Below are 14,971 nucleotides of genomic sequence, written 5' to 3'. Positions count from 1 at the left end.
TGTCACTAGGTCTGATTAGGCATTTTGAATTACTTAAAACCCATATAATTCTGTGGGTCTGCACTACCCTTGTGTACTCTTTAAGTGGTAAAGAAGGGCTTGAATGGGATGCTGGAGCAATGGCTACCCTGTAGCCTTCTTGCGGAAAAGCGTATGCAAATGAAGCGCTGCACTTCATTTGCATAATTAATTAGCAGCCACTTTTGTTCAAGAGGCTTTTGAACAAAAAAGAGCTGTGTAGATGGCTCCTTTTTGTGCAGAAATCCCCTGTTATCGCGTTCCCGTTGCCCACCTTAGTCCGCGGGAAAGTCTATAGTTCGTGTCCCGGGAGAAAGTTTCCATGTCCTTTGTTAGTTCCCCAACAGGAGGGGTTTGCACGGTGAGGGGGAAGGGAGGCCTGGGCCTGCCCTCACTCCGGTCTCAGCCCAAGACCCTAAGAACAGGCACTGCTCATTCCTGTTCGACCGGTGGGGGAGTCTGTCCCGAAACTCACCGGTCCGTGGGCTACCTACTGCCCCGTCCTAGGCTTCTTCCTTCCTTCCTTCCTTCCTTCCTTCCTTCCTTCCTTCCTTCCTTCCTTCCTTCCTTCCTTCTCTCTCTCTCTCTTCCTCTGGCTCCTGCTGGATGCCTGGCTCCAGCTCCAGTCGTCGTCCGGGGCTCCGGTCACTCCCCCTTCTTGCCCGGCACTATCCCTCTTTTAAAGCTGGCACCCTGACTTCAGGATGCCAGCGCATGCGCTCCTCGCCACCGTGGGAGGCCCGTGGCCCGGGGCACCCGTAGTGTCCAGCGCAGGCGCCGCCTGGGTCCTCATGGCAAGCCCCGCTGCCCTGCTGGGCTGCTGGCTGCCCATGTGTTCGCTCTCTGACTCCGCCCGGGGCTGCCGGGCAGAGATCAGCTGTGTCCTCGTCTCCCGTGGCTGCTGAGCAAGCCGCACCGGGTTTCCGGCTGGCTTTAGTGCAGGGAGCGGGGCTACGGTCCTTGGATCCCACCGCCCCATCACACCCCCTTTTCCTGAAAAAATGAGAAAGAGCGGCTCTTGTGCAAGAAGGGGTTTTTGTGCAAAAAGGAGCTGTCCATACAGTTCCTTTTTGTGCAAAAGCCTTTAGCGCAAAAGCAGCTGCTAATTAATTATGCAAATGAAGCACGGCGATATTCCATGCCATGTGTCATTTGCATAAGCTTTTCCGCAAGAAGGCTACAGTGTAGCCGTAGTCTAGGCGAGTTGCATCCCAGATCTGGTGACACAAGTTAATATTTCCTTCTGTTTTCTTTCCAAAACCTCTGTGATAGCTACTATGCTATAAACACCAGGAACTGGAGGAAGATGAGATAAGTGGTAGATTGATGATAACATGGTTCATGAGTCTACTTGTGGACTCATAAATAAACATGTAAGACTGAATTCCAGTGGTTGCTTTGCAGTAACCAAGAAGTCGTGTGTGTTTTCTGTATGTACATAAATGTATTGTCAAGTTAAGCTAACAAATATCATCTTACATTGTTACAATTTTTAATTATCTAATTTACTTTCCATAGTTCATTTAATTTTTCTTTCTAAAATTTCCTTCTCTTTGAAAACTGAAAACTGACTATAAATTATATTTTTACAGACCATATTCTGGCATAATAATATATGTTTGAGATGCAAACACTACAAGGTCATGTTTATTTGATTTAAAATAATCTTTCCATGCCTGTTGTAAAGAAGTTCATGGAAAAACTCATCCTAGAGTTTATAAGAACTTGTATCTATAAAAACTATGTTGTGGACCAAAATTAGCCTGACAGTTGTTTTTATTTTTAAGCATTCTCGTTTTAAAGCAATTTGATCACCGATACTGCAGTTCAGCAAGTACATCAACACATTTTTAAGGACTTGATTCTGGGATATGCTGAACACTTTCATTTCCCACTGATGCCAGTGGGAGCTGACGATGCTCAGTATGTTCCAAAATCAAGCCCTAAACATGGGGAAAATCTTATAAATTAAAAGTTAAATGTGTATTTAAGTGCTTTGGTGAAATTGCTTGTTCTTAAGCCAGTAGTACACTACAACTGAATGTAGTTTCAAGGTGGACAACCCTTATGCCTTAAAGGGACATTGTCAGTACAGAGTTGGGTTACATGGACTTTAATGGAACTACTTACATGCTTAGAGTTTAATCATGTACTTTGCTAGTTCAAGATTTGAAAGCTTACAAATCAATGGAATGGTGAGCTAGTGACTTATTTTTAGATTCATTACAAACAAATCTACAAAGTTACTACTCCTTTACATTTTAAATTTTAATTTAAGGCACTTTATAAGGATATGTTTTAATAAAGTTATTGGTCAAAAGACAGCTGAGATTTATTCATAACCAAGGAAAACTTACTTTTTCCCATAATTTTTCCAATGCAGTGTATTGTTTTTACTGGAGTTTATTGTATCCTTTCAACTGAACTGTGATACAAGAAAGACCTTTCCATGAGCTTGTTTTATATTCAAACTGGATGATTATCATGGTTTAAACAAAATTCCACCTACGATATATTGGATTTTGAGTTGTACCATGTACTTCAAATGTTCTTTAACTTTTTCCAATTTATTTTTCTCATGCAAATTCTAATCCCATTGTTGAGATTATTGCAAATTAATGTTTAGATTAAAATGACTTTAATTTTATAGATTGAAGATGGTTTCAGCATCTACCGATGCTAATTTATTGATTGGAAATATTTACAAAGAGGATAGTTTTACTGTGTGTCATAAAGGTATCTCTCATGGCAGAATATCTGACAACTAATATAACAAAACCAGTGAGGAGTCAGTATTTTCATAATAGAATTTCACTTTGGTAATACATTAGTAGTAAACATAAGATTTATATTTGCAAGTCTACAGTTTTATAGAATTGCTTAATGAATCTATGATATTTCAATTTAATGTAAGATCCTCTGATCCTTGAAGAATGCAGGTTGTCAAATCAAGTCGGATGCCTGCAAGATTAGTGCTCATCTCTTTGCTTCAAAATTGCCTTTTGGTTTAGATATAGGTTCTTAATCCTCCTCTCATGTAGTGACAGCACCACAACACCCTTTTTCCTGTTTAGGGATTAGGGTAAGTGATCTCTCCTGTCCTTGCTGCCTACACTATTCCTAAGATTAGCCAAGAATCTGTGCTTAAAGAGTGAAGTGCTGTGCTCTTCTCTAAAGAACAAGCTAGCATATCAACTTCATTGCAAATTTGGATTGCCTGGATATAATCCAATTTAGTTCTTTCCCAGGTGACCAGCAAGACTGGTTTAGCAGAGAGACTTATCTCAAATCATCAGTGATTATTTTGGCATGACATTCTTTCTATGATAGTTAAAAGAATTGTTATAAATTACCAATTAAAATCAGTGGTTAATATATTTTTAAAATAAATTTAAAAAACAACAAATAATCTGTTATCACTTTAAAGACTAACAAAACATGTAGATGGTATCATGAGCTTTCGTCAGCACAGCCCCACTGTCATCTGAAGAAGCGGGCTGCGCCCACGAAAGCTCATGATACCATCTACATGTTTTGTTAGTCTTTAAAGTGCTAACAAACTATTTGTTGTTTTTTAAGTTTATCCTGTACAGACTAACTCCGCTACCCCCTGAATATTTTTACAAGTTTATGTTTGTTGAGGATTCTCACTCTTGGACTCCAGCTCCCTAGTGTAAAATAGGAGGAGCTATCTCCCCAAACTCTTAGGCTACGTCTACATTGGCCCCTTTTCCAAAAGGGGCATGCTAATTTTACAGGTCGTAATAGGGAAATCCACGGGGGATTTAAATATCCCCCGCGGCATTTAAATAAAAATGTCCGCCGCTTTTTTCCGGCTTTTAGAAAAGCCGGAAAAGAGCGTCTACACTGGCCCCGATCCTCCGGAAAAAAGCCCTTTTCCGGAGGATCTCTTATTCCTACTTCAAAGTACTTCAAAGTAGGAATAAGAGATCCTCCGGAAAAGGGCTTTTTTCCGGAGGATCGGGGCCAGTGTAGACGCTCTTTTCCGGCTTTTCTAAAAGCCGGAAAAAAGCGGCGGACATTTTTATTTAAATGCAGCGGGGGATATTTAAATCCCCCGCGGATTTCCCTATTACGACCTGTAAAATTAGCATGCCCCTTTCGGAAAAGGGGCCAATGTAGACGTAGCCTTAAGGTTTTAAGTCCAAAGGTTAGTGATAATAGGTAAGTAGAGAGCCACCAAGCCTATACTGGTGTTTCATGCCCAAGGTTTAATTGCTTGTTCACGTTATTGTTATTGGACTTGTTCTTGTTACCTATTGAGATTAGTCTTTTGGGGTTATTCCTAGCGCTGCTTACTCTCTAGCAATTAGAGTCTTGGCTAGAAGATATCATTAGAGAAGGGGGAATGGTGACCTGCTTCTCTGAAGCATTTTACATGATACTCTTATTCACTCTCCCTACCTACCTCCTCTCAAAGTTCAGAAGGGAATTTCTGGGGTGAATTTTTTTCTTACACTTTGATATTATAATTTTCTATCTTTTGACAGATTACATTTTCAAACATTTTGTTGTGTTATTATCCAATTTTGTTTGTTTTTCTTTTCCTTTCTTGTTTAATCAGGAGTGGGTGATTTGAAGGGGAATAAGTTAATGCAGCTGTTTTGTATGATCACAGTTGCAAAGGAAAGGGGGATTGTGCTTCTGTTTACCCATGTAGGGGTAAAAAACCCTTAGGAGTTTAGGGAGTTCTGCCTTTGTTGAGCTAAAGAGCGGAGATCTAAATGTGACAATCTTGACAATAGCATATTCAGGGAATCAGAATTACAAGGTAGGTAATATTCTCATTTTGGTTTTTATTACAGATCATCACAGAAGCACAGTCACAAGATGTTGTTTTGATCCTGACAATGAGAGAGTCTGTTCAGTATCATGTGATAAGACCATAAAGCTTTGGGACATTATAGCACAATCCACCACTATTACTATTGATGAGTAAGTAAGTGGACTAAGTTATTTCAAAATAATGTTAGTTATTTCAAAATAATGTTGCTGTGTAGAAGTACCCTGATAGATCCAACCTGTCTATCCAATCTGCTCTTAAATATCTCTAGTGATGGAGATTCCACAAACTCCCTAGGTAATTTATTCCAGGATTTCACCACCCTGACAGTGAGGAAGTTTTTCCTAATGTTCAACCATAAACCTGTCTTGCTGCAATTTAAGCCCATTGCTTCTTGTCCTATCATCCAGGGCCAAGGAGAACAATTTTCTCCCTCCTCCTTCTAACACCATTTTAGATGCTTGAAAATACTTGAAAATGGCTATCATGTCCTCTCTGTCTTCTCTTTTCCAAACTAAACAAGCTCAATTCTTTCAGTCTTCCCTCCTAGGTCATGTTTTCGAGACCTTTAATCATTTTTGTTTCTCTTCTCTGGACCTTCTCCAGTTTCTTCACATCTTTCTTGAAATGTGGTGTCCAGAACTGGATGCAGTACAGGCAGTCCCCGACTTACGTGGATCCGACGTAAGTCGGATCCCTAGATACGAACGGGGTGAGGCAACTCCCGCACATGCGCAGCAGCATTCCCGGGGCTCGCTCACCTGGGTCCTAGGATCCTCCTCCTCCTCGGGCCGGCTCCGACTGGGGTCCCGCAGAGCTGCCGGGCAGAGGAAAAGTGCCTCCCCACGCCCGCGGCCCCCCCCCACCCCCCTGCCAGCAACAGGCTGCCCCCGCCCCTGAGCAACAGGCTGCCGAACAGACAAAAGCAGCCTCTCTGCCCGGGCTCCCGAGCACAGCAGCGTCCCCGGGGTTCGCTCACCTGGGTCCTAGAATCCACCTTCTCCTCCTCTTCGGCCGGCTCCAACTGGCCTCTGCCTGCAGCAGCTGGCCACAGGGACAGGGATCCCGCAGAGCTGCCGGGCAGAGGAAAAGTGCCTCCCCACGCCCGCTGCCCCCCCCCCCCCCCGCGGCCTCGCATCCTGCACGCCTCCCCCCTCCCCCCCTGCCAGCAACAGGCTGCCCCCTCCCCTGAGCAACAGGCTGCGGAACAGCAGACAAAAGCAGCCTCTCCGCCCCTCCTCCCCCTATACATGCTGGGCTCCCTGGGCAAACAAAGACTCCACCAAAACAAACAAAGTGCTGGCCTCATTGTGTTAGCAAAAAAAGGACCCTCCTCCTAAAACCCTGGGTGGTGTGTGGAAATAAAGCTATTAGCTCAAAGCATGGTGCAGAGCTGTTTGGTATTTGATGAGTTACTCCTTTAGTCCTGAGTTTGTCACAGGGACAGAAATAGATGTGAAATCTTCTGAACAGGGGAACAGACAGCAAAACAAACATTAGAGGGGAGTTAACCTTTCCCTATGCTATCCAAAACTAAAAAAAATGTTTGGCTAGAGTTTCCCCTACAATATGTACCAGTTCCGACTTACATACAAATTCAACTTAAGAACAAACCTACAGTCCCTATCTTGTACGTAACCCGGGGACTGCCTGTACTCCAATAGAGGCCTAATCATTACAGAGAACAGCGGAAGATTTACTTCTCGTGTCTTGCTCATAATACTCCTGTTAATGCATCCCAGAATCATGTTTGCTTTTTTCTGCAACAGCATCACATTGTTGACTCATATTTAGCTTGTGATCCACTATGGCCTTTAGATCCCTTTCTGCAGTACTTCTTCCTAGACAGTAACTTCCCATTCTGTATGTGTGAAACTGATTGTTCCTAAGTGGAGTACTTTGTATTAGTCATTATTAAACTTCATCCTATTCACCTCTAACCATTTCTCTAGTTAGTCCAGATCATTTTGAATTACTATGGCCTTATCCTCCAAAGCATTTGTAACCCATCTCAGCTTGGTATCCTCTGCAAACTTAATAAGTGTACTCTCTATGCCCGTGGTCACCAACCAGTAGATCGCGATCTACCGGTAGATCTCGGAGGCTCTAAGAGTAGCTCTTGAGCCCTCTCTGAACTGCGCGCCTGTGCACTACATTTACATTAGATTTCCTCATTTGAGGAGCAGCTACTCACTGAGCAACAGCACAGGTGAGTAGATGCGAGGAATGGTAGGAATATTTTTTTAAAGTAACAGTATAAAGATTGGGGATAGCAAGTGATAGAGAGGAGGAGAATAGAGAGGGCGGGGCTTCAAGGAAGGGGCGGGGCAGTAGCTCTTGGCTTGGTCTGTCATTTAAAAGTTATCTTGGGTATAAAAAGGTTGGAGACCACTGCTCTATGCCAATATCTAAATTTTTGATGAAGATATTGAAGAGAACCTGTCCCCAAAACAGACCCCTGTGGAACCCCACTTGTTATGCCCTTCTAGCATGACTGTGAACCATTAATAACTACTCTCTGGGAATGGTTATCCAGCCAGTTATGCACCCCCTTATAATAGCCCCAATAGGTTGTATTTCCCAATAGTTTATTGATAAAAAGGTCTTGCGAGACTGTATCAAATGCTTTACTACAGTCTATGTCCGTGGTCACCAACCCATCAACCACGATCGACTGGTCGATCACGAGGCCTCGACCAGTTGATCATGCGGTGTTCGGGCACCACCACCCTCCATTTTCCCCCCACCCCTGAGAAGCCCCACTACCTACCTCTAGTGTAGTGCCGGCTTCCTGTGGGGTGGACAGAAGTCCTGTCTGAAGCCCACATCACTTCCGGGGGTTCCGGAAGTGCGCTGGCTTCTCTCCTCCCACAGCTCTGTCACGTGCTGGGGGAGGGGACATCGGCCCCGGAAGAGGAATATGGCGGCTTCCCTGCACTGCCGGCGCTGGAGGGGTGAGTTGAGCGCAGGGGTTTCCCTGCGCCGCAGGAGCAGGGGTCGGCCCCGGGGTTTGGGCTGCGCTGCGGGAGGGGCGTTTGGCCCCGGGGCAGGCACCCGCGGGGGTTTGGCCCTGCTGTGGGAGAGAGGGTTTGGCCCCGGGGCAGGTGCCCGTGAGGGTTTGGCTGCGCTGCAGGAGGCACGCGCCGGCTTCCCTCAGGGGTGTGGGGGGGAGAATCCTGGGAGGAGGCGATAGCAGGAGACTCTCTGCCTCAGTTCCCCCTGTTTCCTCCCCCCTCTCCCCAACCCCCTGTTCCCTCTCCCCACTCCCCAGCCTCAGAAACCTGTCCCCACTGGCACCCTGTCCCCTGCCCTCCCGGTACCCTGTCCCCTCTCCCGTCTCCAGCTGCAGAAACCTGTCCGCACTGGCACCCTGTCCAAACACGTTCCCTGTCCTTCTCAGAAATAAAGACAACGCAGAAACTTTTTGTGTTTGACATAGTATTATATTTGAAAATGAAGCCTGGCCAACAAACCCCCAATTGGGGCCAAGCCCCCATCTGGCCACAGCATCATGACCAGGGCTCGCCGAACCGCAGCAAGCCCCGCTTGCCAGCCGCGTTGTCCGGAGATCTGCGCATGCACAGATCGTTCTGTGCATGTGCAGATCGCCTGAACCTGGCTTTTCCGGGTTGCAATCTACTCGCCACGGGCGAGTAGATTGCATTATTTGTCGAGCCCTGATCGTGACACTTCTGCACTCCCCTTTCCCCCAGACCCTACATATCAGCCTATCATACACTGGAACCCCCTGCCCATAGCCCCTCACATACCCCAACCCAAATTCCTGAACCCTCACATCCAGAAGTCTGTGGCTTACTTAGTACCCTAACCCTACATCTGACCCCAACACTGCCTGGCCTGGAACTCCCTCCCCAAGCCAGCGTTCCCTTATCCACTTCCTCCTGCATCCAGATTTCCTCCCAGAGCTTGCACCTCTCACCCCTTCCCACACTCAAATCTCTCATTCCCACCCCAGAGCCTACACATCCTGTCTCAACCCAGCGAGGGTACGTTTAGACTTCAGGAGTTTTTCAGGATTCCAGAGATACCCCAGAAAAACTCTTCTGCACCCAGGAATGTGTTTGTTCTTCCACTTCTTTAAGTGGAAGAGCAAACATGATCTTTCGGTCACCTATATTCCTCTTTCCACGAGGAAGAAGGGGGCTTCCAAAAGAAGGGGTTTTTCTGACATTTGGTCCAGTCTAGACAGGCCAAATGTTGGAAAAACTTCTTCCTACAGAAGAATTGGGAAAAAAGCAGCAGTGTAAGGGTTGGGGATAGCAAGTGATGGAGAGGAGGCAAACAGAGAAGGCGGGGCTTCAAGGAAGAGGCAGGGCTTCAAGGAAGGGGCGGGGCGGTAGATCTTGGCTTGTTCTGTCATTTAAAAAGTGATGTTGGGTGTAAAAAGGTTGGAGACCACTGGTCTAGGTATACCACATCCACCATTTCTCCCTTATCCACAAGACTCGTTATCCTATCAAAGAAAGCTATCAGATTGGTTTGATAAGATTTGTTCTTTACAAAGCCATGCTGGCTGCTACTTATCACCTTATTATCGCCTAGATGTTTGCAGATGAATTCCTTAATTACTTGCTTCATTATCTTCCCTGACAGAGAAGTTAAACTGACTGGTCTGTAGTTTCCTGGGTTGTTCTTATTTCCCTTTTTATAGATGGGCACTATATTTGCCCCTTTCCAGTCTTCTGGTGTATCTTCCAGCTTACATGACTTTTCAAAGATGATAGCTAAAGGCTCAGATACCTCCTCTATCAGCTCCTTGAGTATCCTAGGATGCATTTCATCAGGCCCTGGTGACTTGAAGATATCTAACTTTCCCAAGTAATTTTTTAAAACTTTTTATGACCTCATCCAGAAGAGCACTTAATCACATACTTGACCTTTGGCAAACGAGCAGTTACAGTGAATTTTACAGGACTATTCTGATGCTAAAAGCTAAGAAGGTATTTAAATGCTTCACTAGATGGAGCCAAAGTGCTCAGAACTGGCAAGATTAAGCCGTTACAGCAGGGGTGGTCAGTGTTCCTTGTAAGATGCATGGCAGCACAGCTTCGCAGGTGATTAATCAGCAGTGCCCAGTCAGTCAGCTCCCTGCATGGAGCTTTGAGCCTCTGACTGGGTGGGGCTGATTAACCACTTGTGAAGCTGTGCTGCTGTGCCTCTTAGCGGGAACACTGGGGTGGGGAACCTTTTCTGGTCAGGGACCACTGACACAGAAAATTCAGTCAGGGGCCATACACAAGCGAAGAGCAAAAAAACAAAACCAAACTCCACAACAACGCCACAACCCTCACTTGACTCCCCAGTGAAAAACAGGGGGCAAAAGATACTTCCTTCAAGCTCAAGCCCTGTGGAAGGGGGAGTTGCTGAAATTCCCCAGGGTTGTATTAATTTTTGTAGGGTCTGGATTTTGTAGTGAATTTTTTGTGGCCCCTTAGGCTCTGGGGTACACCAAAATGAGGAATTCAGCGTGTAGGAGAAGCTGCTGGGGAGCAGGCTGGGGGTGAGAGTACAGGATTTGGGTAGGAGGTAGGGTGCAGGAGCCGGCTGAGGGGGAGAGTGTGGGGTCTGGGTGAAAGGTAGCGTGCAGGAGCAGACTCAAGTCGAGGCAAGCTATGGGCCTGATCCAGCCTGCAGTCCATAGATTCCACCCCTACCCCTGCCTTTACAGCATTCTAATGGCTTTAAAAATCACAATATCCTGTTGCAGTGATTTTCATGTATTTCAGGGCACACAACAATGTCATCTCAGATTGTTGCTTTTCCATAGATGGGCATTACTTGTGCACTGCATCTTGGGACAAAATCTTAAAAATATGGGATGTAAAAATAGGGGAGTTTCGTTGTCATGGACCTATTTGCTTGAACCAAGGCCATAAAGGTTCTGTTAGTTCCTGCATTTTTAGCAAAGATGGTGAGTTAAGTTAAATATCATTATACATATTTTTTAAATATAAATATGTAAGGCATTTCAGATGAGTCACAAAGGGGTCACATACCGACCATATGACTAATTTATTTCTCAATTTCAAATGTTAATGTTTTTCATTCTGATTAAATGGCTACCCACATAATGTCAGTAAATTGAAATTGATGGTCTGTGTTCTGCTTTATTTGGACATCTGAAATGCTGGTTAATTGATATAATCATCAAGGATTTACTGAACAATGATCATGATTAAGAGAAATAAAAACAGTATTGAGCCACCTCATGCATGAACGCTTGCTATTATCCACCTAGTATTAATTAATGGTTGTAAGGCACTATAGAAAATGTAAAGCACTATAGAAAGTAAATGCTATATATTATTACTGTTAATGAGAGAAAGGATGCCACTATGTGTCTTTAGTCAGTACCTTCCAGGAGTAAAGTTTCGATATGGTTCAATCAACATTTTCCAATAATGTGATATTTCAGAAAAACATCTTTATGGTATTTTGTGAGATACAGTAATAATAATTAATAAATGTGGTTGTTGTTTTTCTTTCAACTTTTTAAATATAAAAAGTCTCATCACATTTCAAGACATAAGCATTTTTTTTGTAAGCTCAGTTGTATTTTTGATAACTTAATTTTATGCCTATGTTCTTACATATTAAAAAGCTCTAGGGACTTTCATTATTTTGCTAAAGCATAACTAATACCAGTGCATTATTTAAATTTTGTAACAGTCTGATTCAAATCTGGATTGAGCTTGTTCTGTTAGTCTGTATAGAAAAAACAGAGAGATAATATGGCATCTAATTTTGTATTTTAGCATCCCTTGTAGTATCTGGAGCATATGACAAAACTATAGCTCTGTGGGATGCAGGAGCAGGATATAAAAAACTAGCGTTAAAGGTACTAAATTCCATTTTTGTCACTAGTTTAGCGAGAAGCTATATAAATGCACTGCTTATATGAGTATTTTGTATTTTTTTACATTACCGGTAACTGATGTGTGTGTCTTTTTCTCTCTTTCCCCCACCCTAATCCTTATAGATGTAGACAAAACTCTGTCATTTACCATATGGGCATGTCTACACTGCAGTGCTATTTCAGGATACCACATCTCTTGAATGCATCCACTAGTTCGAAATACAGTATAGCAAACGCGCTATTTCACCATCCCTGTAAACTTCATTCTATGAGGAGTAAGGGATGGCTTGAAATAGTGCTTTATTTTGAAATTTGGCATGTGTAGACAGAACCAAATTTCAAAATAGCCTATTTCAAAATAGACTCGAAATACACATATCTTATTTTGAGTTTTGGGTGCTGTGTAGATGCACCCTATGTGATTTTAATTTCCTGGGACACACACTCTTTTATAATTACCGGCAAGGCTATTTTGTAAGATGTGTTATTAGCATACCACTAGATATCTTCCTTACTGCATCAGCTATGTTAGTAACTGCATTGTATGGATCTTACCTTGGAAGATCATGAATTTCACTCAGCAAGAGATTGTCCAGTATGTGTATAAATTTATAAATGCGATGTCACTTTATTCATATCCATAAAATATAGTGGTCTACGTTTAAAAAAAAATCTTAAGGTCACAAGGGAGATGCACTCAAAAATCAGGCAATGCCAAAGTCATGGTTGTCCATTCATCTTTAGCCTGCCCTCATGTTCATATGCATTATAATCCATCTTTAGTTATGGGTACATGTCTGATCAACTACTATATTCTCTTATTCAGTCTTAACAGTGTAGATGGTGCTTAGTAAATGAAGCAGCTTTGTGATATTTACTTTATCCTCAATGCTCAGTGTTTGCCCTTGTTCCTCATTCACTACACACAGTATGACTGCCTTATATCTGAGGAAACAAGGTGGTACATCTATGGAGGAAGTACATTATGGTTGATACATAGGAACTATTAAATTTAGCACTTTATGGTGAAAATTTTCAAAGGCCCTTCAAAATGTACCATTATAATTTTATTATTGACTTGAAATATTCAGATGTTAACTGTGGATATGATGGATTTTACCTCTTAAGAGTACAGTTCTTAATTTCATTTTGTCCTTAATCCAGTTTTGGTGATATTAAGATTGGTCTGCTGCCATGTGCTGTAAATTGACTGCCAAAGAATCATTGCCTGTAGCAGATGCAGAATACAGTAGCTACATAGTTCTTCTTTGAGGAGTGTCCCATTGGGTACTCCACCTTAGGTGTGCAGGTGCTGCTGCGTGCCTAATCAGATATATTTGGTAGCACTACCTTCTGGTAGGCTGCGCATGGGAAGCAGATGGCATGTGCAGCCAACCATCCCTTCAGTTCCTTCTCTGGTGCTGCCGGTGTTGGTCAGAACCACAGTGGTCTTCACCTATTTTTCTTCAAAAGACTCTCACTTTGTTCTTGTTCGTGTAGTTTAATATAGTTAGCTGATCTTCATAGTTCTAATAGTTAAAAGAGTTAGTGTTATTTAAATTTGTTTTCTTTTTTCTTCTTTGTTTTACTTTGTGGAGGCCAGGTTTTTACCTTTCAATCTTTCCTCTCTGGAATGCCAGGTTCCCCAGGCTTTAAATGTTGCATGTCTTGCAGGTTCTCCATTCTGGTTTCTGATGGGCACAAGCAGTTAACAGCCCAGACATGGAAAGCCAGGGAGCTACAACTGAAGCTGTTCTCCCTGGAGAACACAGGAAGACCAGCCTTAGACCGGGAACATTTCACTCCACCTTGGTAGCCCTTCCCAGTGTCTATGTCTGAGAAGGCAGCTCCCTCAGGTTCTGGCGTTAGGGACTCTTCCTTAGCCCAGCCCAGGAAGAGATCCTATGCATCAAGTAAGGGTGACTCCCCCTCAAAAAAAAGGGACAAACACCCATAATACCCCCTGCACTTACTCCCATTAGGGCATCAGTCAGGGAGGTACCAGGACCGTCTGGTTCTAATGGTTCCTGAGGGTCCAAGGACTTCACAAAGGCAGCTGCAAGGGCACTGGAGAAGCCTAAGTCAAAGTTGGCACCGCCAGCACCACCTGCCTCCTAGTCGGTACCAGTGAAGGCAAAGTCAAAAATGCCTTCTTCAGACACCGAAAAAATCTAAGGTACACTCAGCGCCATCGGTACCCACACCACCCCTAGTGCTGGGGAAACAAAAACAAATGGCACCGATGAATACGCAATGGGCACTGTCCGCACCACAGGTACCACCCTACACACTACCTCTGGCACCAGTGACACTGGAACTGCACTCATTTACAATGGCAGAGGAGCTCAGAGTGACATCTGTGCAGATGACCCCATTATTTGGCACCGATGGTACACCCACATCCAGCAGGTTTACTTTGTCCACTCCTGTGGGTTCAGCACCACCACTGTCGAGCAATGAAGATAACAAGCCTCTTGTTGGTGCCCATACACCAAGGCACTCCTTGACCAAGCAGCGTCAACTCCAACAGCAGCAGCAAGTGCAGCAAGTTTTACTCCAATGGGAACCACCCCAGTTTCTTCCACATCCAATGTCGAAGGGTCCTTGGGGTCTTTACAGAGCACAGCAACTGCCACATGTGCAACCTCAACCAACCCCACCTAGGGCTACTTCTATGCCATCATTGGACAGATCAGTGTGCCAGGAGGAGGACGATCCACCTTCAAGGGACAATGAATCTTCCATCTCTTAGTCATCTTCTCTGGATGACACACCTATGCCTCCTCCTCCTGCAGCAGGAGATGACTTTAAGTCTTTCCAAGAGCTTTACAAGAGGGTGGCAGACATCCTTGAGGTCTCCCTACTTAGCCTCTGTGAGAATCAGCACTAATTAACCAATATACTACGTGCCTCCCTGGCAGCTAAACTAGCCCTGCCCATGGACCCAGCCCTCTGGACCCTGCCAAAGCCACCTGGTAGACACCAGCGACAACACCATCAGTTTGCAAGAGACCAGACCACAAATATTATGTCGCACCACAAGGGACTGACTTCTTGTTCTCACATCCAGTCCCTAACTCCTTAGTGGTCGATGCTGTGAAAAAAAGGGGAAAACAGTGTGTTACAAGGACCACTCAGTGGAACATACAACAAGGAGTGGAAATGACTTGATTTAATGGGAAGGAAGGCATATTCTTCTGCATCTCTCCAACTATGCATAACAAACTACACAGCCATGCTTGCCAAATACACACACCACATTTTTGAGCACA

The 14,971-nt window shown here is 44.2% G+C and overlaps 1 protein-coding gene across 2 annotated transcripts in view; it reads left to right on the top strand.

Moving 5' to 3' along the window:
* Window positions 1-14,971, top strand: part of WDR88 (WD repeat domain 88) — a 45,938-nt gene that overhangs the window by 16,063 nt on the left and 14,904 nt on the right. For both annotated transcript variants that reach the window (XM_075940111.1, XM_075940110.1), the window contains 3 exons: window positions 4,845-4,974; window positions 10,570-10,754; window positions 11,599-11,681. In XM_075940111.1, the coding sequence (XP_075796226.1) occupies window positions 4,845-4,974; window positions 10,570-10,754; window positions 11,599-11,681 (398 nt within the window). The remainder of the gene's footprint in view (window positions 1-4,844; window positions 4,975-10,569; window positions 10,755-11,598; window positions 11,682-14,971) is intronic.

The sequence above is a fragment of the Pelodiscus sinensis genome, chromosome 12, assembly GCF_049634645.1.
Source record: "Pelodiscus sinensis isolate JC-2024 chromosome 12, ASM4963464v1, whole genome shotgun sequence".
Classification (NCBI taxonomy): domain Eukaryota; kingdom Metazoa; phylum Chordata; order Testudines; family Trionychidae; genus Pelodiscus; species Pelodiscus sinensis.
The sequence above is the reverse complement of the archived record's forward strand: the minus strand, read 5'-3'. Positions and strand labels throughout refer to the sequence as shown.